The sequence below is a fragment of the Sorex fumeus genome, unplaced genomic scaffold (genome assembly GCF_029834395.1).
Source record: "Sorex fumeus unplaced genomic scaffold, SorFum_2.1 ptg000131l, whole genome shotgun sequence".
NCBI classification, from domain to species: Eukaryota; Metazoa; Chordata; class Mammalia; order Eulipotyphla; family Soricidae; genus Sorex; species Sorex fumeus.
Genome location: NW_026606188.1, coordinates 32,240,723 through 32,268,599, shown reverse-complemented (window position 1 = coordinate 32,268,599; position 27,877 = coordinate 32,240,723). Strand labels below are relative to the sequence as shown.

The 27,877-nt window shown below is 39.4% G+C and overlaps 1 protein-coding gene and 1 non-coding gene across 2 annotated transcripts in view; one reads left to right on the top strand and one right to left on the bottom strand.

The window, feature by feature from the left end:
- Nucleotides 1-14,375, top strand: part of DPH5 (diphthamide biosynthesis 5) — a 44,328-nt gene extending 29,953 nt beyond the window's left edge. The window contains exons 5-8 of the mRNA XM_056139129.1: nucleotides 3,685-3,805; nucleotides 9,588-9,627; nucleotides 11,386-11,489; nucleotides 13,449-14,375. Of these exons, the coding sequence (XP_055995104.1) occupies nucleotides 3,685-3,805; nucleotides 9,588-9,627; nucleotides 11,386-11,489; nucleotides 13,449-13,660 (477 nt within the window). The 3' untranslated portion in view covers nucleotides 13,661-14,375. The remainder of the gene's footprint in view (nucleotides 1-3,684; nucleotides 3,806-9,587; nucleotides 9,628-11,385; nucleotides 11,490-13,448) is intronic.
- On the bottom strand, nucleotides 12,090-12,196 carry LOC130015848 (U6 spliceosomal RNA). Its single transcript, XR_008791169.1, has one exon. It is a non-coding gene; the product is annotated as a U6 spliceosomal RNA (small nuclear RNA).
- Nucleotides 14,376-27,877: the final 13,502 nt, after the last annotated feature.

Genomic DNA, 27,877 nt, shown 5'->3' with positions numbered 1-27,877 from the left:
TCACAAGTATAAGCTTTTGTGCTGTAAACCCCTATGCCGCGGTCAGATTTCAACAAAACATAACCAAAGCAAAGAAAAACACAAAGGGGGCTTTTGTCTAGGTAACAGCAGGTAACTGCAGACTTTGCTTTATTTTAACCTGGTATAATTTACTAAGCTAGTAGATTATTTAACTTAATATTGAGTCTTTTTTTTCTTTTTTGGGGGGGTTCATACTTGAACTTACTCTTGGTTCTGTGCTCAGAGGTCACTCCTGGCAAGCTTGGTGACCATATGGAGTTCTAAGGATTGAACCCCAGATCGTGTATATGCGTGATAAGTGCTCCTAACCACTGTGCTATTCCTCTGACTCCTTGAATTCTTTTTCCCCCCACCCCCCACACCTGTCTGTGAGAAGAAACACAATTTAAAAAAAAAAAATCAGGTAGTGAAAAAAAAAGTGACCAAAAATGAGAGAGGTGCCTGGGATGTGGTTCAATGAACTCTCTTACTCTGTACATTTGAGCCCTTGGGTTTAGTTACTGGCACCAGAAAAAAGAGAAAAAATAATATAAAAAGAGTGCTGGAGTGATAGTACAGCGGGTAGGGAACCGGCCTTGCATGTGGCTGATCCAAGTTTTATCTCCAGCACCCCATATGGTCCTCCTAATCTCACCAGGAATGATCACCAACTGCATAGTCAGGAGTAAGCTCTGAGCACTCTTGGGTGTGGGCCTAAAGCCAAAAACAAACAAATAATAAAATTAATAAGGGGGCGTGGGGAGACAATGATTTTGATAGTGCACCATTTCTTCCATATAGCGAGTACCTGAAGATGGATTTTAAAGAAACAGGCTACAAGCTGAACTTGAAGAAATAGATACAATTTAGACTGGGAGACTGAATACGGGGAAGAATGAGATGTTTTGAACAAAGAAACAGAAGTGGGGGATCCCGGGCAATATTTAGAATGGCAGTAAGCAGTTACCTAGAAAAAAGCAATTGCCTGACTTGCCTCTAAGTACTATTTCTTTTTTCTTCTTTGGGTTTGGGCCAAACCTTCTGTTTTGGTAGTCAGTCTTGTAATCCAAGGACAAGGGTTCATCATTGCTTGAAGTTGTCTGTTCCCTTGTTTTGTTTCTCTATATTCCACAGACAGTTTGATGATTAGTGTTTGTCCTCTCACTTGACTTATTTCACTTAACATTATGTCCCTCCAGTCCATCCACGTTGCCGCAAACTGCATGATTTCATCTTTTCTTACAGCTTCATTATATTACATCATGATTACACAATATAACTTTTGTCCATTCATCTGCTATTGGCCATTGGGATTGTTTCTATCTCCTGGCTACTGTACCAAGTGCTGCAATAAACAAGTGTATATCTATTTGAATTAATGTTTTTCAACTACTTTAGCGTAAAGCTCTCAATGCCGTGAGCCTGCACCTTATAATTTATTTCATTGCCACCAACCTTTTCTTCTTTTCAGAAGCATAGATGCCGTATAAACTCCATCTCACAGTTAGAGATTAATGTTTTTGCTACTTTATATTCAAATAAGATTATTTTGTAATGGGGGTGGGGGTGGGGGAGCGACACAGGTCCTGTCAGTAAAGTCCCAACGCCTGGAAACCACTCATGGCAATGTTGAGTCGAGTGGTGCGGCCTGATCATTCAGCTCTGGGTCTGGCAGTGGTGATGTTCAGAGTCAGCAGTGCTGGAGGCCCCCGGGGGAAATGATCTTTTTAGATCGTTTTCACAGGGATATTGGGAATAACATGAACTGGGAGGTAACTAGCAAGTGCTGGTAAGAATATATAAGAGAAACATGATAAACCTCACCTGAGAACTCACAGCCATCATGATGAGTACCATTATGAGTTTTAGGAGCTAAGGGCAGAAGAATTGACTTTCCCTAGGGACTTAGGGCTGGAGGACAGTGCTTGCTCTGCTTTCTCTGTTTTGTTTCTATCTGCTTCCCCTTTGTATCTTGGGATTTCCCCCCCCCCCCCCTTTTTGTAATCTAATCACTGTGAGATAGAGCATTACAAAACTGTTCATGATTGCATTTCAGTCAGACAGTGTTCCAACACCCATCCCTCCACCAGTGTAATTTCCCAGCACCAGAGTCCCCAGGTTCCCTCCACCCCTCCAAGCTACTCTCCACCCCAATCTGCCTCTATGGCAGGCACTTTTCTCTCTCTCTCTCTCTCTCTCTCTCTCTCTCTCTCTCTCTCATATCTTGCTCATCTCTCTGTCATTTTAGACATAATGGTTTGTGATACAGATGCTGAAAAGTTATCAAGTACTTTACCTACTTTCAACACTCAGTTCTTATCTAGAGTGATCATTTCCAATTACTCTTTTGGGGGGTCACACCCGGCAGTGCACAGGGGTTACTCCTGGCTCTGAACTCAGGAATTACTCCTGGTGGTGCTCAGGGGACCATATGGGATGCTGGGTATCGAACCTGGGTGGGCCACGTGCAAGGCAAACGCCCTACCCACTGTGCTATCACCCCAGCCCCTCATTTCCAATTCTTATCGTCATAATTGACCCTCCTCTTTTAACTATCCTCCACTCCCCACACCCTTGTGATAATTTCCAGCCATTGACCAGTTTTCCTGGTTGGGAACAACTTCTGAAAACTGATCTGAGGACCCAAAGGACAGAAATTTCTTCTCAAGAAACTTAGAACAGTTGATACTCTGAAGTCTCAGGGCCTTTACAGTTACAAAACTGTTTTTGTAGTAGATGGCTAGAGAGAATTGTCAGTATTCAGTGCTTTCTAGCACTAGGACATATTCTTTTCAAGCATTTCCTCTGTCAAATAATTAAATCATAGTTATTTACTCATAGCTTTACCATATAATTGAAACATTGAGAAAACGAATGTCCTTTTTATGTTTGATCCTCATAATCCTATGGATAAGAAGATAAAGTCCGTGTTTACAAAGACTTTGAAAGGATAATGTCATACAGCTAAAAAGTTGCAAAACCAGATTTCAAAACCTTATTTTCTCAGTGTAAGATTTGGAGCTGTAATCAATTAAGACAGTTGTGCAGCTGGGATGGAACCAAATCGAAACAAAGCAATCTTAGTGGTGTGGCTAGTAAGTGGGACGAGGGAGCCTCAGGATGTGGTTCATGAGGTGACCCTTAATCAGTTCTACAGGGAGGGAACAAATGGGGGCCAGCTAAGGGACAGGCTTTGAGAAATGGCAGAAGTGATATGTAGTGTTATTAATCTGACATCGTGAAAAGGACTTCAACCTGAATTCCTTTTTTCTTAACTGACTTTGTGACTTTAGGCAAGTGAGTTGATCTTTCTGAGTTTTGTTGTTCTCATACATCAAGTGACAATAATAACACTCCCCTTCTGAACTCAGTCCTGACCACTCAGCAATCTTCGGGTGGAGGGTCTTCCTTTTAGGTTCTTTGTTTCACTGTATTTTTAGGAGCTGTGTGATTAAATCATAAACTGGTTACACGTGTTGATACACTGAACAGAGAAATACTTGGAGCGTAATACCAGAAGGGAGTCAGAAGTGACCAAATACTATGTGGAACTGAAGGGAACTTGTATCACCTGATTTTCTGACAGCTTTGATCCCCAACCCACCTCATGTCTGATTCTAACTTATTTTAATTAACTATTAAATAGTAGTGAATACTTCCATTAATTGATTTTTTTCCCCCTAGTTATACAACTTTGGAGAGACCGTTTCTATTGTTTTTTGGACAGACACCTGGAGACCAGAAAGCTTCTTTGACAAAGTGAAGAAGAACAGACAGAATGGCATGCACACACTATGTTTGCTGGGTAAGGGCTCGCCCACTTCCCATACGTTTTTTCCATAGAATTTTCAGAGAAGTTGCATTTGAATTGTTCTGTTAAGGTGACACTGTTCTGTGTGTAACGAGCTACAGATTTAAAAGGACATGTCTGTTACAGCCCCCTTATGCTCTAATCAGCCCTTTCCAGAATTCCACATCCTAAATGATTTGGCTCTTGAGACCTGCTTCTTGTCAGTATACTGCAATTCAGTAGACATATATAAAAATTTCTTACCAAGACCATTCTCTATTTTTTTTCTTTTTGGGTCACACCCAGCGATGCTCAGGGGTTACTCCTGGCTTTGCACTCAGGAATCACTCCTGGCGGTACTCGGGGGACCATATGATATGCTGGGAATCGAACCCAGGTCGGCCGCATGCAAGGCAAACGCCCTACCCGCTGTGCTGTCGCTCCAGCCCCAAGATTATCCTCTTTTTTTTTTTTTTTGTGATGGTGGTGGTGAGGGGCGGGCAGAGGTGGGATTGGGTTTTGGGGCCACACCTGATTGTGTTCAAAGTATACTGCTGACTTCAGGGTTCACTCCTGGTAGGGCTTGGGGGAACCATATGAGGTGCTAGGAATAGAATCGCATTGGACCACATGCAAAGCAAACATCCCACCCACTATACCACCACACCGTCTTTCAGGCCCTAGTACTCTATTTTTCAGAAATATTCTTCAACTATTCCAATATTGAAGCTAACTGAACCATAAAATTATAGTTATGAAAGAGATAATGGAGATGATCTGAGATAAAGTTGAGGCCCAGAATTATCAAATCACTTTTCCAGTTTCTCTGAACTTCCTGATGGTGAAATTGGTAGAAAACATATGGTCTATTATTCACGGCTCTTTTCATTATACGATGCCTACAAATCCTGTTTTCTATTTGGTATGGAAAGAGCTGGGGTTGTTTTTTTTATATACCAGATGATGATACGGATAGAGCATTCAGAAGACCATGGGCTGCATTTTCCAGCACAGCCACTTTCTGTTCCTGTTTAAACTCCATATGGTTTATAAATACTGATATCAAGATCTTAATTGGTGACTAGTGAATAGGATGAGTTGGTAACTTTGATAAACTTATACTTGAAATCAGAACACAGAATCCTAATGCTGGTACAAGATGGACAATATTGTGAACATTCCTTAACCTTGCCTTCATTTTTGTCACAGAAAATCCCTTTCTTAAATGCCCTGCCACAGAGGCAGGATGGGATGGGGGGATGGGGGTTGGGAGGGATACTGGAATCCGCGGTGGTGGAAAATGGGTACTGGTGGAGGGAAGGGTACTTGATCATTGCATAATTGAAACCCAAGCACAAAAATTTGTAAGTCTACAACTGTACCTCATGGTGTTTCACTAATAAAAATTAAAAAAATATATCCCTTCCTTAAAGCATAAGAGATGAGACAGAGGCATGGCACTTGCCTTGCATGTAGCTGTGGTAGCTGTTTGTTTGCATTTTGTTTGGGGACCACACCCAGTGATGCCCAGGGATTACTCCTTGCTCTGTACTCAGGAATCACCCTTTGTGGTGCTCAAGGAGCCATAAGCTATGCCAGGGATCGAACCTGGGTCTGCTGTGTGCAAGGCAACACTCTTGTCCACTGTACTACTGCTCTGACCCCATAGATGTGGTAGCTGTAACCCTGGTCTGGATCCCGAGACAATCAGGGATGAGTCCTGAGCACAGAGCCAGGAATAGCCTTGCACACTACCAGGTATGGCCCCTAAGCCCCATCACGCCCCAAAGAAAGAAAAATAGTCCTTCCTGCCTCAAAGAGTTTTAAAAGCAATTCCTCTAAAAGTACTTGTGATAAAGAACCAGGTTTTACTTAATGTAAAATAATATATTGTAACATAATAATGTATTTGTTTTCTAATTTCCAGTCCTTTGTGTCATTATAAATTACTGCAAGTGCTGACACTTGTAGTTGACACTTAATCTCATCAGACTTGGGACCATATGGGATGCGGGGGTTTGAATCTGGGTTGGGCACTTACAAGGCAAGTGCCTTATCTACTGTATTCTGATTCCGGTCCCAATTTCTTTACAATTCAAATCAAGAATTCATGTCTAGAACAGAGCAGATGTAAGCAAACTAGTGATTATGGATCAAATTCAACTGACTGCCTATTTTATAAATAAAGTTTTGAGAACATGCCATGGTACTTCCCCCACTCCCCCTCGCTGGGGGCTCTCACGGGTATTTGGGCCTGAGGGCACTTCCAGCAGTTCTAGGCAGCTTGACTGGGGGGCCCTCTCAAGTTGTGTTCAAGGGCCATGGCCATTCCCAGTGGGAATGGGGGAATGGCCCGAGACTGCCGCGTTGCTTGGGCCCTGCAGTGCCAGCAGTGCTTGGTAGTCCACAGAGCCACAGCTGTGATGCTGGGACTGGGGCTAGGGATTGCACTGGGCTCAGGGTCTGCCTTTCACGCGCCTTAAATCCTGTGTGATCTCCCCAGCCCCACGCCACTTCATTTCTGTATCATCTGTGGCTGCTTTATGCTCTGAGGCAGTGATGAATAGTTTTGACGGGGAGCATTGTTGTTCTTAGATCCTAAAATGTTTCTTTGATCCCAAGTGACCTTTCTGAAGAGGGCCTTTCTTGTTTTTGTTTCCCCCATTACTCTGTATTAATCCTTCCCATCTGCGCTCCCCTTAGTGATGGGAAAGGGAGTCCTGTGTGTTTTCCAGCCATCTCAACTCTCTCCCCGGCCCTTCTTTAGTCATCTAAATCATTTTATAAACTCGTTGGGGTTCTTCTGCCTTGTAAGGTCATTTTTACAGCTTATTGCTCTCTTTTCTATGGCACTATACAGCAGTTTCATATTTAAGGAAGACTGTTGGTTGAAGTTTGGTTGTTTGCTCTTTTTTAAATTTTTCCTTAGACTTTATCTTATTGCCATTGGTACAGAAAACCCTTAACTCTTGCTAATTCATTCAGTTCCAGGTAGAATTAGATGCCATTCCCATTGGCGCCTAATTAATCTTAGATCTACATCAGACTCTGAATGCTCCCCCGTCTTCTTTTTTAACTTGCATGCAGCTATATCCTATTAGTAGGATATAGCAGTCAGTTTTCTTAGTTATCTTAACTTTGTTTCTTAGTGTGATTTGGCACTTAATTAGCTTTGTCGTTTTGTACTTGAATTTTTCATGTGAAAAGAGACTGGGCTTTTTTTTCTTTTCTTTTTTGGGTCACACCCGGCGATGCGCAGGGGTTGCTCCCGGTTCATGCACTCAGGAATTACTCCTGGAAGTGCTCGGAGGACCATATGGGATGCTGGGAATAGGTCCCGGGTCAGCCACGTGCAAGGCAAACCTCTGCCTGCTATACTGTCGATTTAGCCCTGAGACTGGTCTTTTTTCTATAATCTTCACTGATTATAAGAGCACACTGTAGGTTTTGTTAATTTGTATAGAACATGTCTTTACATATATTTATCATGTTATCCCAAACTTTAGAAGGTCAGAATAGAATGAGGGAAGGATAGCTATGTAACCGAAAGATTAAAAAATAGTAAGTATCATTGGGTGCATACTAGTGGGTGTGTGTTTTACAAAAGGACTTTGGTGTTCTGAAACAGAACAGGTAGAGAAGAATTTTAGGAGGCAGACTCTCTGGTAGCTTTCCCATACAGAGATTTAAAAAAATGAGGGGACATGGGATAGAATAACATTTATCTTTTGGGAAACCCTCACTCCGTAGTTACAGTTTCGATGTATACGTTTTTCAATGTGTAGGTTTTTCTTGAATGCTTACTCTTCCTAATATACAGTTCATATTCATTTGGAATACTTAGGAAGTATTAGACATAGTTCCAGTGGATAGTGTTCTGCGATCTTGTTTGTAACTAGCATGTTATATAATTGAACATCTGAAGAACAATTGAGTTCTATTGTGTGGTGAAGCAGGAAGGACAAACCAGAACTTTGGCTCTTGTGCTCTCTAAGAGCTCCCTCACTGCTTGTCTTTCATGGGAAAAGACAAACAAGGTTAAACAATATGTCTTCCTTGTTCCATTAACAAAAGCAGGAACAAGGTGTGAAGTATGAGATATGACTCCAGGTCCTCAATCCATATATATCATCATTTAATCATCTGGAATTCTCATCATTTAAATTAATTTGTATTTATTAAAAACCTGCAAATGGCCAAACTCCATAGGTATTAGTAAGAATTTATCATGGTAAGAAAACAGGGAGAATTTGTTTTATCTGGAAATACAAGATGGATATATGATATAAGTAGACATTAACAACATTTAACATTAATTGTATAGTTGTTTCAAAGAGCCTAGTGCTAGAATACTAGGTACTGTGCATCATATGATATAGCCTGGTACTAAGATAAACAGGAGAAATACTCGAGCAGTTAGAAGTAGAATTGAATACTTAGTGTTAAGGACAAGAAAAAAGCATTAAGACTGGCTTGGTTTGAGATTAACTCACTAATGCAGTCTTATGTATGATTTAAAAACATGACTTATAAAGGTTCTTCCTAACTCATTTGAAAAATCAGATTCTGAATAGCACATCATTATAAAATGTAAAATATTAAAACTATTATAACAAATAACATTTAAAAAGCTTAAGGTAAAAAAATAGTCGGAACATTTTAAATCTTTAAGTACCATTTAAAATCTAAGTTGATTTATTCTCATTATAGTGAAGATCCACATTTTCAGTAACAGGCATTTGTTCCTAAATATGCCAGACAAATGGAAATATTCAATAATATATTTGCTTTTGGTTCCAGGTGTACTTAGAAAAACCTATTGTATTTTCCAAGCAGACTATTCAATATATTTTGTAAGAAAAACTTTTGTATCACTTTTGAAAAATGTAGAAGTCTATCAGAAAAGATCCCTCAATTGCACTATATTTATTTTTATGAAAACAAACTTTGGCTGAACCGTTTGTTTTCATCATGTAGAACAGGAAGCAGCTGTTACTCTTGCTGTTGTGCACTGAGTTCCTGTGAGGATGTAGAGTGATTCTGCTTTTTTACCTTTTACCAAGTTGTTCAGCAGAGTATCTGTAATTCAAGTATAAAGAATTGAAGACTTGTGACATTTATGCTGTTAGACTTTATGGGAGCGTGAAGTGAGAATTATATGTTTTGTGCATGTGATACCCCCAGTCATTAGGAGTAAGTGGTTGGGGAGACCCTATTGGGAGAATGATTATTTGGTGTTATTTTTTCATTGTTATCGTGGAATGTCTTATCGCCTGTAAGTAGGAAAAAGTTTCTTCCAGTGTAATCAGAATTTTCTTCTATTTATGTTTCAAGTATTGAAACTTATATTTTTGTGCCTAAAATATATAATTTTTTTAAAAATGAGTAAGAACATGTCAAGAGTTTTCAGTTGGGTCTGTGTTGTTACCAGCTAGTAGAAACAAAACACAAGGATTCTGATTAGCACAGAGGTAGTATGCATGCCAATATTTATCTAAATTTTTCCTGTGTCTTTTCCAAGAGGAGAAATACATCCTCTCAGTATATTCTCAGGGCCAGTCTGATGGTGTTTTTCCTCACTTATGATGTTTACACAAGCTCAAACTTCCATTGGTCCCTCTATCTGTGTTAAAAGGCGGTAGATGGTTTGTGAGGGAAGATACTCACTGTCTCACAAGTGAACACTTTGGAGACATGAGAAGAATGTTTTCCCAAACACAGGTGAAGTTTACCCATAGGTTTTGGATAAAGTAATTTTAAAAGACCTGGATTTTTGCTTTTGTTTTGTTTTCTATAGATATCAAGGTAAAGGAACAGTCTATGGAAAATCTTATCAAGTAAGTCTGATTTTGAGTAAACTTCCATCTGTTTTACCTCCTTGATCAATTCAGTAAGTTCTGCTTTGATGATATGAGTTCTAAAGAATGTTGGAAGTCAGCTCTCCTTAACAGTCAAGTAGTTTGGGAGGTCGGGACAGCAGTGCAATGAGTGGGGAAATATACTTGCATTGAATGCACCAACCAAAGTGTAATCCCATGTGATCCCCTAAACATTGTGATCCCCTAAACATTGCCAGGAGTAATTCTGAGTTCAGAGCCAGGAATAACCCCTGCACATTGCCAAGAGTGCCCCCCCCACCTCACCCCCCCAAAAAAACAGAATTAAATAGTTTAGGGGGCCTGGAGAAATGGTGCAGTGAGTTAGGCACTCGCCTTGCATGCAGCCCACTTGGTTACTCTCTCTGACACCCCGTATGGTCCCCCCACTACTAGTGCCAGTAATGATCCTTGACTGCAGAGCCAAGAGTAGGTCCTGGCATCAGCAGGTGTCACCCCCAAACAAAAGAACAAAATTTAATTGTTTAGGGGTCAAGGAGAGAGTGCATGTGGTGGAATGGATGCCTTGCTTGGTATGAGGTCCTGGCTTTGACACCCTTCCCTGATAACATCAGGTATAAGCCCCATTTAAAAAATTGTTTAATATGTGAAATGAGAGAGTAGAAATAGTAATGTATTTCATAGATTCAAAATTGAGAAAAATGGTTGACACCTAATAAACATTAAATTGGGACTCAGTAAAGGTTTATAAACTAAATAAACATGGAGTCAGAGACATGAATTTGAGCCCAAAACTGCCATGTGCTTTGGTCAAGTTACTTCCATTTTGACTTTGTCATATTTTCCTCAAAAAATCCTTTTTTGTTTAGAGAAATGTTGCCTTCTGAAGTAGGTACAACCCACATGTAATCAATAACTGTTAAAATACAACTAATGGACCCAAGGCGAATGCCCATTAAATTATATGCCTTATTAATGTTAATTAATTTAATATTTATCTTAGTAATAGAAAACTTGAACTACATTTATAGCTTAAATACATAAATTTTCTTTGTAACCAGAAATTTTATGAAATCTAAGTACAGAGCAGGTATTTCCAATGAAAATGTAACTTTTGAACTAAAGTGTGCTAAACACGTAAAATACAAAATTCAAAGATTTCAAAATTCAAAAACCAATCTTTTTATTTTTATAGGCGCAACTGTTTATGTGTGTTTTAGACATACTAAGCTCAATAAAATATGTTATTAAAATTAATTTTAACAGTTTTTTTAAATGCAAAGCTATATTTTTATTAAGATCATTGGACAAATGTAAACTTTGGTGTTATACAGGAGTGAATAAATCTAAGTTTGCAGTATTATGCTGTATTTACTACTTTAGTTTTATTTTTATTGGTAGAAAAAGGGAAAAGAGGAATATATTTTTAAAACATGGCAACAAAAATGAACACTGCAGAACTTGATTTGGCTGAAGTACAGAATAAGTTTCACTTAGACATTTGTCTTTAATTGGGGGGGACTCTTACTCCTGGCAACATCTTAGTGAGATCACGAGGCAGTTGACGAGTACTGAAAAAAGCCTGAGACACCTAAAGCAGTCGCTGTATTTTTCTTTAGTGTATACTTAAAGCGGGCGTCATGCGAAAGCTTCACACAAAATGTGGTTTGTGGGGTGCTTGAGTATATCTGAGAGAATAAATGCATTAGTAATGACTTACCTGATTTCATACCAAAGAACAATGACATCTACTTACAGGGGAAGGAAGATTTATGAACCTCCCCAGTACATGAGTGTAAACCAAGCAGCCCGGCAACTCCTGGAGATTGTCCAGAATCAAAGACTACAGGGAGAGGAGCCAGGTACCGAAGATCCTGAGCGATCTCAAAGTTTCTGACTGCCGCTGTGCACTGAGCTATGTAAATGGCCATGGCATTCACACAATTGCTCTCTCTCTCTCTCTCTCTCTCTCTCTCTCTCTCTCTCTCTCTCTCTCTCTTCTCCTACCTCTTAAATATTTTGGAAAAGTATGGAACTCACCTTCTAGTGCTACAAAATATTTATTCTGCTTTTTTTCCTCTTTCTTTTTGGGAGGGAGTTAGGGCCATATCTGGTGATACTCAGGAACTACTCTTGATTCTGAACTCAGGAGTCATTCCTACTAGTACCCAGAGGGGCATATGTGTTTCTGGGGATAGAATTGGAATTGACCTCATGAATGGCAAGCACTTTAACCCCTTATATAGTCCCATGGGCCTTCTTTTTTCTCACTCCAACCTCTGAGACCAGAGATAGTTTTCTTCAAGGTAAAGGCAAGAGAATTTATCCTTATATTCCTAATATCTATGCACACAATAGTATATATAGTATAAAAAATGTTCGTTGTCATTAAACTCTTTATTGCATGAACCTGTGATTATATTCTAAGATGCTGATTACCTTTGAGCACCTCGTTTTTTTTTTTAAATATGGAACACTTCACGAATTTGCATGTCATCCTTGCACAGGGGCCATGCTAATCTTCCCTGTATCATTCCAATTTTAGTACATGTGCTGCTGAAGCGAGCAATGAGCACCTCTTTGTAAAAAAAAAAAAAGGAAGTCATTTTTGAGTTATTGTATTGTTTACTTGAATAGCCTTTGTTAAAGAAATTAAAAAAAATTGCAAGGATAAAATTATATATCCATAATTTTTTCAGAATTTCTTGCATGCCTCCTTGTCCTAGCATAGATCATAACCTTATTTTGATCAGTGTTCAGTTTGGACAACTTCCCCAGCCAGAAATAAAACCAAAAAAGTGTTATTACGTAAGTTAATCCATCAGAGTGAAAACACTAAAACTTACCATTCATTTTAAGCTTAAAAATAGAAATAATAGCATAATATCTACACATTAAGGACTCTATAGCTTACAAGATACTGATCTTTATTATCCTAGCCATACAGCAACACTTTAAAAGAGATCAAATTTCTTTTGTTTTTAAAGTGAAAAACTAAGGGGCCAGGGATGTAGCTTGGTGCTATGCACTTGCCCCACATGTATGAGTTTCTAGGTTCAATCTTTGACACCACGCACATACACATATATACACAAACACACACACATACACTCACACACACGGTAAAAAACTGTTGTTACCTGTTGGTTAGGTAATCATGATGAAACACTAATCTGTTTTAACCTATAGTATCACAGTTTCTTGGTCAGTATGAACATGTCTCAAGAAACTTGTTAAAATATAAACACGTGATATTGGTCACAGTCTATTTAAAGACAACATTTTGTGATCATAATGTATATGCATATAAGTCTGCAGGACCAGAGAGATAACACAGTGGCTAACATACTTCCTTACATGTGGCCAACCCAGATTCCATCTCTGGTACCATAGGAGGTCCCTCAAAGCACCACCAAGTATCACTTCTCAGCACAGCTCCAGGAATAGATGCTGAGCACAGTGGTTATGGCCCCTAAACCAAAACAAACAAAAAAAGTATATGGATAAGAGAAATCGTTTATCACATCTTAAAACCTTAAAGTAAGCACTTAGAATTCTGAAAGAATAAGGCTGGCTGATACTACTTTATAAGTCAGACAGTACAAGTAATTTAGAAAAATCTTAGATTAATCATTAAGAATTTAATTCATTATGTATCAAAGAGGATTTAAGATACTGAGAGCTTATTACTAATGCTTCAGTGGGGACTTCCTTTAAGTGTGCTTTTGTTGCTGGTGTTAGGATGTTTGATAGGGTAGTGTATTTGTTGAATGAAATGTCAATCTTTCATCTCTCTTCTTTTTTTTTTTCTTTTTGAATAGCAATCACCGAAGAGACACTTTGTGTTGGCTTAGCCAGGGTTGGAGCTGAAGACCAGAAAATTGCATCAGGCACCTTGAAGCAGATGTGCACTGTGGACTTGGGGGGACCGTTACACTCCTTGATTATCACAGGAGGGACCATGCATCCGCTGGAGATGGAGATGCTAAGTCAGTTTTCCATACCAGAAAATAGCTCAGTTGCAGAACAGTGACACTCTGAACACAGATGTGTTGTTGGTTGTTAATTTTAGTCCTATATGTATGAAAGTGCATTTGTATACCAAATGAAATGAGTTTGTGGTTTATCCAATAAGTATTAAACAGGTAAACGAGAAGAAAGGTTGTTGACTCAATATTGCATGGTTTCCTTGAGCAGTGAGTTGATCATTTTTTCCCCAAGTGATATCATTGCTATTTGGGCATTTTTTTTCAGGATTTATACACATGGAACAGATCTACCAGGAAACTTGTAAAGATCTGTAGTCAGAGGTGTTTAAATGTTTATGTTTTTCATATAACTTATGAAATCAGTTTGTACCAGGTGGAATTTTCTTCTTTCTTCAAAAATCAGTAACTTTCTTTTTGACTACAAGCTGGGTTGTTCTGGTTGTTCTGGAAGTAATGCGTATATATGTGAACAGAAGTGACAGTGGCCCTGACTTAAATCACAGTTTATTTTTTTGCCACAAAATGACAGCCTTCTGAGTGTCTCATGTTTAACATCCTAATTATGTGTCTCATGTTTCTGCTGAATTTTATAGACTGTATAATTGTCAAATTATAAATGTATAGCCAGCATGTACAGTTGCTGTTTGGTTTTAAATAGCATCTTCTACATTCAGGCTAACATTTGTTAGAAAACTTGCTGATTACAAAATAAAAATTTTTAAATCGAAATTCGAAGACAACACTGTTAATATTTATATCACTTAGTTAATATGCCAAAGGATATGAAGATACATAAGTAGTGACTATCTTCTTACTAGTTCTAAATACCACTACATTTATTTTATAATTTTATACTTTTCTTTGTTCACACTTAGTTTTATAATAGAAATAGATTACTTAATTTAGTTGGTCTGAATATTTCTATGAACTTATCAATATATCTAATTGCTTTGCTCAGTGAGTTTGTTGGATTTGAATAAATATTTTCCTACTATTTGGGGAAGCATAATTAGCAAGAGATTATTTTGATTATCTTGAGATAAATTTATGCTTTTAATACAAAAACGGGAGTCTCCTGCCCCCATGCCTGGCTGTCCTTACCGGGGCCCCTTGGAGGAGGGCAGGTTGAGTTTCCCTCCCCGCCCCGAGCAGAGCCCTGGTAGCTGAAGACCTCAGGAACCAGCCACAGCCACACTTAAGACTACTCTCCACACATTTGGGCGAGCCTCACGCATGCAGGAACAGGCAGAGGAACCCAGGTGTGCGGGACCCAGAGCTGAGATCTCCAAGCTTGCTCAGATTGGGACTGGGCCTCCTCCCCATGTTCCAGTAGCTAGGTGTTACACCCACCAACTGCCCCCAGCGCCGTGTTATCCCATCAACGGCCAAGACCCAGGGACAATAAAACCCAGCTCCCGGAAGCACACAGCGCACAACCACTTATTGTCTAGTCCTCACTCTTGGAGAACACAACAGGCTTCTGTGTGTATCCTGCCCGCACGGCAGAGTCTGGCAAGCTCCCCGTGCCGTATTCGATATGCAAAAACCCAGTAACAATGATGGGTCTCATTCCCCTGACTGAAGGAGCCTCCAATGTGGCACTTGCTAAAATCTCAGGGCTAGGACGAATGGAGATGTTACTGGTGCCTGCTCAAGGAAATCAATGAACAACAGGATGACAGTGATACAGTGATAATACAAAAATGATCCAGTGACAGTTTAAGCAACAGTTCTGTTTTGTTTAAAGCAAATCCAGTAAGCCAAGAACTTAAGAATTTAAAAATGAAAGACCTCTGGTTTTTGTAGTGGTGAAATAGCTTATAATGGTTTGTACCCTCCCAATTGTAAATTATGGACAATATAAGTAACTGTTTAAAGGCAACGAGGTGTGACTAAAAGCGGCCTGAAATCTATGCTAGTATGGCTTCCCCCTCCAGGTTATTCTCCAGTCTGGCTGAGCTGGGGGTGGCCAGAGCTCAGGAGAAAGTTGCAGCCTTCCTGGCCTGCTAAGTGAACTGGAGGTGCTCCTGGAGGACTAGGTTAAAGGAGGAAATCTTAGAGATGAAGGCAATGAGGGAGGGAGGGTCTTTCTCTGTATAATCTCTTAAATGTTTTGCTAACTCCTGAACTGTACTTGTGCCCAGCAGCTTCTCAATCAGTGTTTTCCACATAGGCTTCCACCTGGGCTGCTCGAATGATTCAGGGAGGCTAGAGAAGCTTTGAATGCAGTTGGGGAGAGGAATACTCAAAGTTTTCCTTTTTTGAAAGGGTTTGCAGGGTTAGGCGAACTAATCTGGAGAGGAAACCTGATTTTTATGAACATAGTGGAAAGTGGAATGTAGTGAGCAAGGCTTAAAAAACTAAGGAGAGATTTTTTTGTTCTCTATTGCTAGTAAAGATAGAATTTTGAGTTTGAGTCCTGACCAGTAAGAAGAGAATGATCAATAAGCACTTTGAGCTTTGTAGAATCAGTGTTAGAACTGAGTATAAAACTTCTCACCTAATGTAGAAACAAGCCTCCATAAAATCAAGGTGATTATCCAGTAGTTTCAATGTGTACTAGAAAAACAGGCTTCGTGCTTACACAATATGATTAACAGTAAATCCATGACACTATCAAAATGATTAGTATTAAAATACTGTGAGGCATGCACAGAAATGAGAATTGACTTATTTTATTACAAATATATAAAAGGCACAGAATATAAAGAAATCCTTGCAACTAAGATACAGTAATTAGCAGAATTCAAAGCAGCTGTTATGTTCAAAGTTGAAAAAGACAAGGGATTATAGTGAATAGAAAGGTACTCTCGGTAGAAAAATAGAAGCAAACAGCAACAAGGAAAGATTCCAGGTGAATAGAAATCCTATCTGGGTATTTTTTTAATTGGAAGAAATTAAAAGAGAGAGAAAGTTTTATTGCCATGTGTGGCAATAACAAGCAGATCAACGTATGTATATTTGGATTCCTAGAAGAAGAGAAATAAAGTTAGAGAGATTAGAGAAGAGAAAGAAAATTAGAGAGATTAAAGACCTGTATATACTTATATGTAAATTGAAGCCAGAATTGTCATGTTAGGTGAAAATTCCTAAAAGCTCATTGAACTAGGAAAATATAAAGTCGTATTTAGCATCTCATAGTTAAAGCTTAAAAATTTTTTTTTTTTTGCCCTTTGGGTCACACCCAGCGATGCTCAAAGGGGTTACTCCTGGCTCTGCACTCAGGAATTACTCCTGGTGGTGCTCGGGGGACCATATGGGATGCTGGGAATTGAACCTCTGTTGGTCGTGCGCAAGGCAAATGCCCTACCCGCTGTGCTATCGCTCCAGTCCTCCCCCAAAAGAGAAAATCTTTAAAACCCCCAAAAGTGGCCATAGGGAAAGCACTACATACAGAGAATCTTGGAAGTCATAAAGTTGTGGAAAGACAACTTTGAAATACTGAAATCCAGATGAGAACTATTAATCCAGAATTTTCTCTCAAGTAAAAATCTCCTTCAAAAAATAAAGGTAAAATAAAGCTCTCTTCATAAATATAGAAATGATCACTAGAAAACCTGCCCCATGAAGAAAGGTGAGATGGTCAAGATGATGTCTTGACATCAATTGGAAGGAAGGAGTCTGGGAGTGTAGAACTTACCAGTGTTTCCTCCATGTTTATAAAAGATAACTGATAATGTATATTAGCACAAATTTTTGTCAAATACAGTTATTCAAATCCATTCATTTATTATTGTCCTCTTTTATTTCCTTCAATAGTTTCTTAATGCTGGGGGTAAAATTTTGAGTTTCCTCACAATTTATGGGTTTTTTTGTTTGTTTTTTGTTCTGTGACACTCTTGGTGCTGTTCAGAGCTTACTCGGTTCTACTTTCATTCCTGGCAATGTTAGGGGAACCATATGTGGTGCTAGAAATCCAATTAGGGCTGGCCACATGTAAGGGCAAGTGCTTCAGCCCCTGTACTATCTCTGGACCCTGCTTTGGTCACTCTGAAAGTGTTAAGATTTCATACAAATTTATCTAATAGTAAAAGAATGCTGTTAGCATCCACTACTATTGTGTGGTTGTTAATGATTTCTTCATGTCTGTTAGAAGTTGTTTTATATATTTCAATGCATTTGGTGCATATACCTTAAGTGTTATCTTCTTGATAAATAAGTCCCTTGATCATTAAATCTGTCTCATTAGTTTCTTTCCTTCCCTCCCTCCCTCCCTCCCTCCCTCCCTTCCTTCCTTCCTTCCTTCCTTCCTTCCTTCCTTCCTTCCTTCCTCCCATTCTTCCCTCCCATCTTCCCTCTTCTCTCCTTCCTTTCTCCCTCCTTTGCTTTTCATCCCTCCCTTCCTCTTCTTCCCTTCTTCTCTCCCTCCCACCCTCCTTCCTTCTTTCCCTCATACCCACCCTTACTCCATTCCCCCCTTTTCCTCCATTCCCTTTCTTTTCTTCCATTTTCTCTTTTCTTTGTTGCAGAATGGAAAATAGTATTTCCCAAGTGCTGACATATAATCTGAATTCGTTGAACCTGCTGTTTTCTTCCTGTCTTTGCTGTGATAAAAAGTTTGTATGTTGCTGTGTCATGGATAATTCAGGAGATTAAGGAGAAAAGAAAAAGCATCAAAAGTTCTGAAACTTTCTGAGGAATTAGTATTTGATAATCTCCTGAGCTGGAGGCTGGAATGCAGAAACTGAGGTACTTACCTCATCATTTTATTAACCAGGGTAGTTTCTGGGGAGAAAAGTTTAAAAAAAAAATTCTACAGAAGATACACTAGGGAACTTGAGAATAGTTCTGTGGCAAAAAGTGCCTGCTTGCAGACCTGAGGCCGGCGAGGCTGCAAACTCAGTCCCCTGACATCACCCCCATATGCCCAAGTTCGATTCCAGCAGTTCTGTGGTTTAGAATCCCCTGCAATACAATTAAGTGTCTGACCCACAGCAAGCACTGCAGCCAGTATGTAGAAGAGCACCTCAACTGCAAGCCTGCTGACTGCAGCATTAAGAAAGGGCATGCAAGGAAGATTTGAAATATAAAATTGGTAAGCAGGAGCGATAGCACAGCGGTAGGGCGTTTGCCTTGCACACAGCCAACATGGCCGACCCGAGTTCGATTTCTCCGCCCCTCTCGGAGAGCCCGGCAAGCTACCGAGAGGATCTCGCCCGCACGGCAGGGCCTGGCAAGCTCCCCGTGGCGTATTCAATATGCCAAACACAGTAACAACAAAGTCTCCAATGGAGACGTTACTGGGTCCGCTCGAGCAAATCGATGATCAACGGGAGGGCCTTTACTTACTTTACTTAAGGTATAAAACTTAGCTAAACCTGTGCACAGACAAAGCACTTCAGGGTGGTGGTGATTGACCACACTAGACTCAACAGGCCAGCAGCTACCTGCAGAGGACAGAGGAAGGGATGCTCTGCCAGGTGTTCTAGAATTAGCAGGCAAAGTCTCATTCAGTAAAAATCCCTTCACTTCTTTTCCTGTCCCAGACACAGGCTGTGTTTATGATGGTGGGGGCGTGCCTGAAACAGGTTTCTGCAGCTGGGCAAAGATAGGAAGCCAGGGCAGATCCTCAAAGGGATTTCTGCATACAGTCACCAAAGAAACTCTGGGATAAGGAAGAAGGAAAGAGAAAAGGTACAATGGGAAAGACACTTGCCTTGCATGTAGCTAATCTGGGTTTGCTCTCTAGCACCATAAATGGTGTCCTGAGCACTGCCAGGAGTGATCCCTGGGCATAGAGCAAGAAGTCAGCTCTGAGGATTAAGGGGGAATTTAGGAAATAGAGGTAGCTGAAGCAATGTTTAGAATCCTAAGAATTTTGTAAGCATAATTTGGTATCTGAAAAGACAGTATCTCTGTATTACTTGCCTCCCATTGTTCGATTTGCTTGAGCGGGCACTAGTAAGGTCTCCATTGTGAGACTTGTTTTTACTGTTTTTGGCATATCGAATACGCCACGGGGAGCTTGCCAGGCTCTGCCATGCAGGCAGGATACTCTAGGTAGTTTGCCGGGCTCTCTGAGAGGGATGGAGAAATCAAACCCGGGTTGGCCGCGTGCAAGTCAAACGCCCTACCCGCTGTGCTATTGCTCCCTGGTGGTCTAGTGGTTAGGATTCAGTGCTCTCATGCCACGCCCGGGTTCGATTCCTGGTCAGGGAAAGCAACCCAAAAGATAGTAGGAAAGATAAATGTCTTTTTCTATTTGTTCAATTTGAGATGCTGAGTTCTGCCATGGGTCTGACAAGAAGATAGTCACTGAGAACATCAGTTAAATTTTTTACTAGGTGCTATTGAAATGATTTGAAAGAAAGTAAAGTACACATAGACCACATCTAAGGTATTTTAGCATGATTCTCTGAGGATAAAACCTTTGTAGTATGGCAAAGACTGACAGTAAAGAGGATGCTTTGGTAATAGTATGTCTGAAAAGGAAAGGTTGGAGGGCTTTGTGAGTTTTTTGTTTAATTTTTTTTTTAATTTTTTGAGACATACTCTGGGCTGGAGCAATAGCACAGCGGTAGGGCCTTTGCCTTACAAGCGGCCAACATGGCCAACCCGAGTTTGATTCCTGCCCCCCCTCTCGGAGAGTCCGGCAAGCTACTGAGAGTATCTCGCCCGCACGGCAGAGCCTGGCAAGCTCCCCGTGACGTATTCGATATGCCAGACACAGTAACAACAAAGTCTCCAATGGAGACATTACTGGGCCCGCTCGAGCAAATCGATGAACAACGGGAGGACAGTGACAGTGACAGTGAGACATACTCTAAGTGTTCAGGGCTTACGCTTAGCTATGCATGCAAGGATCACTCCTGGTGGGGCTGGGCTGGGACTATATACCCGTGGGATTGGTTGTATGCAAGGTGAGTGCATTAACCCATATTCTATCTATCTCTTAAGTCCCTGAGAGAAGTTTGGGGGTTTTTTTTTGGTTGCTTATGTTTGTTTTGCTTTTTTGGGTCATACCCTGAGGTGCTCAGGGATTACTCCTGGCTCTATACTCAGGAATTACTCTTTTCTGTGCTTGGGAGACAATATGGGATGATGCTGGGGAGCAAACCCCAGTGAGCCACAAGAAAGGCAAACCTGCTGTATGACCGTGTTGGCCCGAGAAGTTGTTTTTTAACAGGGTTGCTTCTCATTAGAAGAAAAACTGGAATAATGGAAAGCCATGCTGTGCTTTTGGTTTTCATTTCCTGAAAAAGCTGAATCCATATGAAATACAGGATAACTGGAAATTAGTGGAAACTTTGGAAACTTAATTCTTTGAGACATGTTTATGAGGAGGTAATAAAAAGATATCAAGAAGATAAGAGATAACAGATAAGGAGATAAAGACTAAGCCACAATGCTGATAGTGTTAATATTTTCAATTTCTTAGCACATTACCTTTTCTGATCACTTTTGCTATTTCCTAGTCTTGAATACTCTTCTTCTTCTTTTTTATTAGTGAAACACCATGAGGTACAGTTGTAGACTTAAATTTTTTGTGCTTGGGTTTCAGTTATACAATGATTGCGTACCCATCCCTTCACCAGTGCCCATTTTCCACCTCCAGTGCTCCCAGTATGCCTCCCACCCACCCCCATTCCCCCCATCCCACCCACCCCATTGGTGGGGCATTCCCTTTTGTTTTTCTCTCTCCTTTTGGGTGCTGTGGTTTGCACAAGAGGCATTCAGTGGCAATCATGTTCAGTCTATAGTCTACTTTCAGCATACATCTCTCATGCTGGGAGGATCCTCCCAACACCCTTTATTTGGTGCTCCCTTCTCTATCTGAGCTGCCTTTTCCCCTAGCATGTGCGGCTGGCCTCCAAGCCATGGAGTGAACCTTCTGGTACTCTCGGCTACTCTTGGGTGTTAGTTTCCTATTTCGTTACTTTATATTCCCCAGATGAATGAAGTCTTTCTATGTCTGTCCCTCTCTTTTTGACTCATTTCGCTTAGCATGATACTTTCCATGTAGTACCACTTGTATGTGATTTCATGACTTCATCTTTTCTAACAGCTGCATAGTACTCCACTGTGTAGATGTACCAAAGTTTCTTTAACCACTCATCTGTTCTCAGGCACTCGGGTTTTTTCCAGATTTTGACTATTGTGAATAGTACAGCAATGAACACAGAAGCGCAGATGTCATTTCGACTGTACTTTTTTGCCTCTCTGGGATATATTCCCAGGAGTGGTATTGATGGGTCAAATGGGAGCTCAATTTCTAATTTTTTGAGAATCGTTCATACTGTTTTCCAAAAGGGCTGAACCAGTTGGCATTCCCACCAGCAGTGAAGGAGAATCCCTTTCTGGCCATATCCGCGCCAACACTGGTTGCTTTTGTTCTTTTAGATGTGGGCCAGTCTCTGTGGTGTGAAATGATATCACATTGTTGTTTTGATCTGCATCTCCCTGATGATTAATGATGTAGAGCATTTTCTCATGTGCCTTTTAGCCATTCGGATTTATTCTTTGGGAAAGTTTCTGTTCATTTCATCACCCCATTTTTTGATGGGGTTAGATGTTTTTTTTTCTTGTAGAGTCCAGCCAGTGCTTTGTATATCCTTGATATCAAAAACTTATCAGATGGGTATTGGGTAAATATCCTTTTCCATTCTGTAGATTGTCTTTGTATTCTGGTCACTGTATCTTTTGAGGTGCAGAAGCTTCTTAATTTAAGATAGTCCCATTTGTTTTTCTCTGTTTCCACTTGGTTGCTCAGTGGAGTGTCGTCTTTGAAGATACTGTTAGCATCAATATCGTGGAGGGTTTTGCTGACCTTGTCTTCAATGTACCTTATGGATTTTGGCCTGATGTTGAGATCTTTAATCCATTTTGATCTGACTTTTGTGCATAGTGTTAGATTGAGGTTAAGCCCATTCTTTTGCATGTGGTTGTCCAGTTACGCCAGCACCATTTGCTGAAGAGGCTTTCCTTGTTCCACTTCACTCTTGCTCCCTTATCACAGATTAGATGTTCATACATTTGAGGTTGTGTGTATGGATATTCCACCCTGTTCCATTGTTCTGCGGCCCTGCCTTTGTCACAGTACCATGCTGTTTTAATTATTACCACTATGTAGCAGAGTTTGAGGTTAGGGAGGGTAATGTCTCCCCACATCTTTTTCCCAAGAATTGCTTTAGCTATTCATGGGCATTTGTTGTTCCATATGAATTTCAGTAGTCCTTGATCTATTTTTTTGAAGAATTTCATCAGTATCCTTATAGGGATTGCGTTGAATCTGTATATTGCTTTCAGGAGTATTGCCATTTTGATGATGTTAATTCTTCGTATCCATGAGCAAGGGATATGTTTCCATTTCCTCGTGTCCTCTTTTATTTCATGGAGTAGTGTTTTGTAGTTTTCATTGTAGAGGTCCTTTACCTCTTTACTTAGGCTGATTATGAGGTATTAGTTTATTTTTTATTATTTATTTATTTTTTTTATTAGTGAAACACCATGAGGTACAGTTATAGACTGTAACTATATAAGTTCATCAGAGATTACTTTGAAAGTCTGTATGTCATGAAACAAGAGAACTTGGAAGAAATGAATAAATTTCTGGATTCCTATAACTTCCCAAGGCTGAACCAAGAAGATCTGGAATACCTGAATAGACCTACCATTATCAAGGAAATTGAAATAGTAATCAAAAGTCTTCCCAAAAACAAAAGCCCAGGTCCAGATGGATTCACTAGTGAATTCTTCTAAACTTTTAAAGAGGACCTATTGCCAGTCCTTTCAAAGCCTTTCCAGGAAATTTAAGAAACAGAAACACTCCCAGTTTCTATGAGGCATGTATCACCATAACACCAAAAGCAGACAAAGACACCACAAAAAAAGAAAATTACAGGCTGCTATCCCTGATGAACATGGATGTAAAGATCCTCAACAAAATATTAGCAAATGGAATCCAACGATTCATCAAAAAGATCATGCACCATGACTAAAAGAGATTCATCCTGGGGATGCAAGGATGGTTTACATTCACAAATCAATCTATAATTCATATCAATAAAAGAAAAGATAAAAACTATTTGATCATATCAGTAGATGCAGAGAAAGTATTTGACAAGATCCAGTACCTGTTGATGATAAAAACTCTCAGCAAAATGGATATTGAAGGAACTTTCCTCAGTATAGTCAAAGCCATCTACCACAAGCCCAGGGCAAGTATTTTTCTCAATGGGGAAAAACGAAAAGCCTTCCCTCAAAGATCAGAGACAAGGATGCTCACTCTCACCACTTCTATTCAACATAGTACTAGAAGTACTTGCCATAGCAGTTAGGTAAGAAAAAGATATTAAGGGCATCCAGTTAGGAAAGGAAATCAAGCTCTCATTATTAGCAGATGACATAATACTATACTTAGAGAACCCTAAAACCTCTACCAAGAAGCTCCTAAAGCTCCTAATTGTTTTATTGTTTCTAAAACAATAGACTTGTATAGTAAAGTCTCAGGCTATAAAATCAATTCCCAATGTCCATGGCCTTCCTATATGCAAATAATGAGAGAGAAGAAAGTGATATGAAAAAACATTTCGTTCATAATCATGCCTTAGAAAATCAAGTACCTCGGAATCAGCCTAACTAATGTGGTAAAGGACCTGTACAAAGAAAACTACAAAACATTACTTCTAACAATAAAAGAGGACATGAGGAAATGGAAACATATCCCCTGCTCATGGATTGGGAGAATTAACACTGTCAAAATGGTGATACTCCCCAAAGCATTATACAGATATAGTGCAATCCCTATAAGGATACCCACAACATTTTTCAAAGAAATTGATCAAACACTACTGAAATTCAGATGAAACAGTAAGCCCCCAAGAATAACTAAAGCAATTCTTAGGGAAAAAAAGGTGGGAGGCATCACCTCCCCCAACATCAAACTGTACTACAAAGCGGTAATAAGTAGGCATGGTATTGGAACAAAGACAGATCCACAGACCAATGGCATAGGGTTGAATATCCTTATACACAACCTCAACTATATGATCATTTAATCTTAGATAAGGGAACAAAACATTTGAAGTGGAGGAAGAAAAGCCTCTTTAACAAGTGGGACTGGGCAAAATTGTACAGCTACATGCAAAAAAAAGGGGGGGGGGCTAATACTTCTACCTAACACCACACACAAAAGTCAGATCAAAATGGATAAAAGACCTCAACATCAGACCAGAATCCATAAGGTGCATTGAAGAAAAGGTTGCCAAAACCTTCCACGACATTAAAGGTATCTTCAAAGTTGAAACATCACTGGTCAAGCAAATAGAATAAAAAATAAACAAATGGGACTATCTTAATCTAAGAAACTTCTGCACCTCAAAAGAATCACTGACCAGGATACAACGAAAGCCTATGGAATGTAAAAGGATATTCACCCAATATCGTGGTAAGGGGTTAATATCAAGTATATACAAGGCACTGGTTGAATTCTACAAGAAAAAACATCCAATCCCATAAAAAAAATGGAGCGATGAAATGAACAGAAACTTTGTCAAAGAATAAATTCAAATGGCCAAAAGGCACATGAAAAAATGCTCTTCACTAATAATCAGGGAGATGCAGATCAAAATAACAATGAGATATCATCTCAAGTGCAACCAGTACTGGCGTAGATGTGGGAAGAAACGGACTGTTCTTCATTGTTGGTGGGAATGCCAATGGCTCAGTCCTTTTGGAAAACAATATGGACGCTTTAAAAAAGACTAGAAATTGAGCTCCTATTTGACCCAACAATATTATTTCTAGGAATTTACCCTGATGGCCCAAAAACACACAGTAGAAACACCATCTACACTCCTATGTTCAATGCAGCACTATTCACTCTAACCAGAATCTGGAAACAACCTGAGTACCCAAGATGATGAATGGATAAAGAAACTATGGTACATCTACACAATGGAATACAATGCAGTTGTTAGGGAAGCATTAAGTCATGAAATTTGCCCATAAATGGATGGACATGGAGAGTATCATGTTGAGTGAAATGAGTCAGAAAGAGAGCAACAGAATCAGAATGCTTGCATTCATTTGTAGTATATATAAAAAATATAGTAGAAGACTAAACATCCAAGACCAGGGAAAACAGGGATTAGGAGGACTGGTCAATGACTGGAACTAACCACAAATGTGTGTGGCACTGAGAAAAGACCAGTATGACAATACTAGCTGGGAATGATCACGCTAGACAAAATCTGAGGGTTAAAAATGGGTAAAGGGATATTCTTGATAACATTTCAGTACCAATATTGCAAATCACAATGCCAAAATCGGGGAGGGGGTAGAGAGAGACAGAAAGAGAGAGAGAGAGAGAGGAGAGAGAGAGAGAGAGAGAGAGAGAGAGAGAAGAAAAGCACCTGAGGGGTGATTGATGGGAGGGAACCTGGAGACACTGGTGCTGGGAAAAATACACTGGTGGAGGGTTGGGTGTTGGAATATTGTATGACTGAAATCCAATCATGAATAGCTTTGTGAGGGTATATCTTACAGTGATTCAATAAAAAAGTTTTAAAAAAAATAAAATATTCTGTGAAGGTCATCAAATTGATACAATTCAGATGAAGATTTTTAAACAGGTATTTTATTGGAAGATTTTGATACAATTGCTGATTCTTTTTAAATACAATTGATGTTAAACAATATATACATGAATGTCTTCAAGTAGAAAAATGTGAAATATACATTATGGATTTATTGTATTTTAATTAGGCAAATTTCTCACTTTAGCATATTCAAACAAAATTATAATGCTTTCGTATTTCACACTCCAATCTAGCCTTGTCCTGAAAACATTTTTTTAAAGGTTTTGATGCCATAAATAATCTTTACCAAAGGGTTCAAAACAAAATTCACGTTGGTCATATATTTAGAAAGCATTAAAAATAGGGAGGTAAAGTGTTGTAGGGATGCCTAGAAGATACTGAAAAGGGATTTGGCAATTTTCACAGTATTTCTGGTATAAAAGATGGTTACTAGATCAAACTCACAAATGTTGGGGCAAAGGATCACAGAGAGGGAATTATCTCAGAATTTGCTGCTGGAGGAAGAAGTGGGAATTACTTAGCAAATTCAATGGGAAAATGTCTTGTTAAAAGCAGATTCTTCATTGAGGCTAATACATGATACGTGATACATAAAATTCAAACTAAAGTTTTTTTTTTTCACTAGCAAAAAGAGGAAAGCTGTACAATTGGCAGCAGCAATGAAGAGATAAAAAGTGCAGAAATAACAAAAGCTCTTCTAAAATCGAGTAGTTAAAAGAGAAAAAGATAAAACATATAATTATTCTGTAATCTCTTGGTGAATACATATAGTGTTCTATTTATCAAAGCACCTTCAAAATATACCACTGAAAAAATTTAAATAATATTATACATTTGACGACAAATGCCCAAGAAGACATTATACTCAGTTTTTAAATGACCGTGGTAATTATTCATAACCCAAAGAAACTGGCTTCATTTGCTTATACGAAAAGTAAAAATTTAAGTGGCCCAAGTTTCACAGTCACAGTTTTGTCAAATTCCTGGCCAACAGTATGCAGACGGGTACTACCTCTATGCTTCCACTGACCCTGGATTAAAAGAGTGAACAGCTCACATGACTGGGGAGAATATGGCCAAAGTAAATATAGTCACTTGTTTGTGCAAAAAATGCCAAAGAAATGCTGAGATGTCTGCAGTAATAGACCATAAATCATTGGCCTTACCTATCCCAATCACTTGTCTACAATATTCATTTCTGCTGTTAACATTTACTCAGCATGTTACATGAGAAACTCATGACAAGCTTGGGGGAAAATAGGATTTTTGAGACAAAGATTCTTTGTTACAAACTTTCCAACCTAATCAAAATTATAAAATACATTTCTGCAGTTATGGTAAAAGTTCAGAGCTAAATAATAAGATTTATAATTTTTGAAAAGGTGCCCTCAAAAGTCGTACAAACCAAACTCTTTATTACTTTTTAATACTGCACTGCACTGTAGCACAGTCCTCCCACTGTTCATCAATTTTGCTCGAGTGGGTCCAGTAACATTGTGAAACTTGTTGTTACTGTGTTTGGCATATCGAATACGTCACGGGGAACTTTTTAATACAGCATAAAAAAATCAGTACTCCTTGAAGACAATTCCCTAATAAACTAAGTAAGCCAGGGGTTTGGTTTCTCTGGCTCCCTTGAGTCAGTTCCAAACAGTTTATTCTATGTCAATAAAACTTGTCATCTTTTTTTACTTTAAGGTTTTAAAAAGTGCTAGAAGGAGT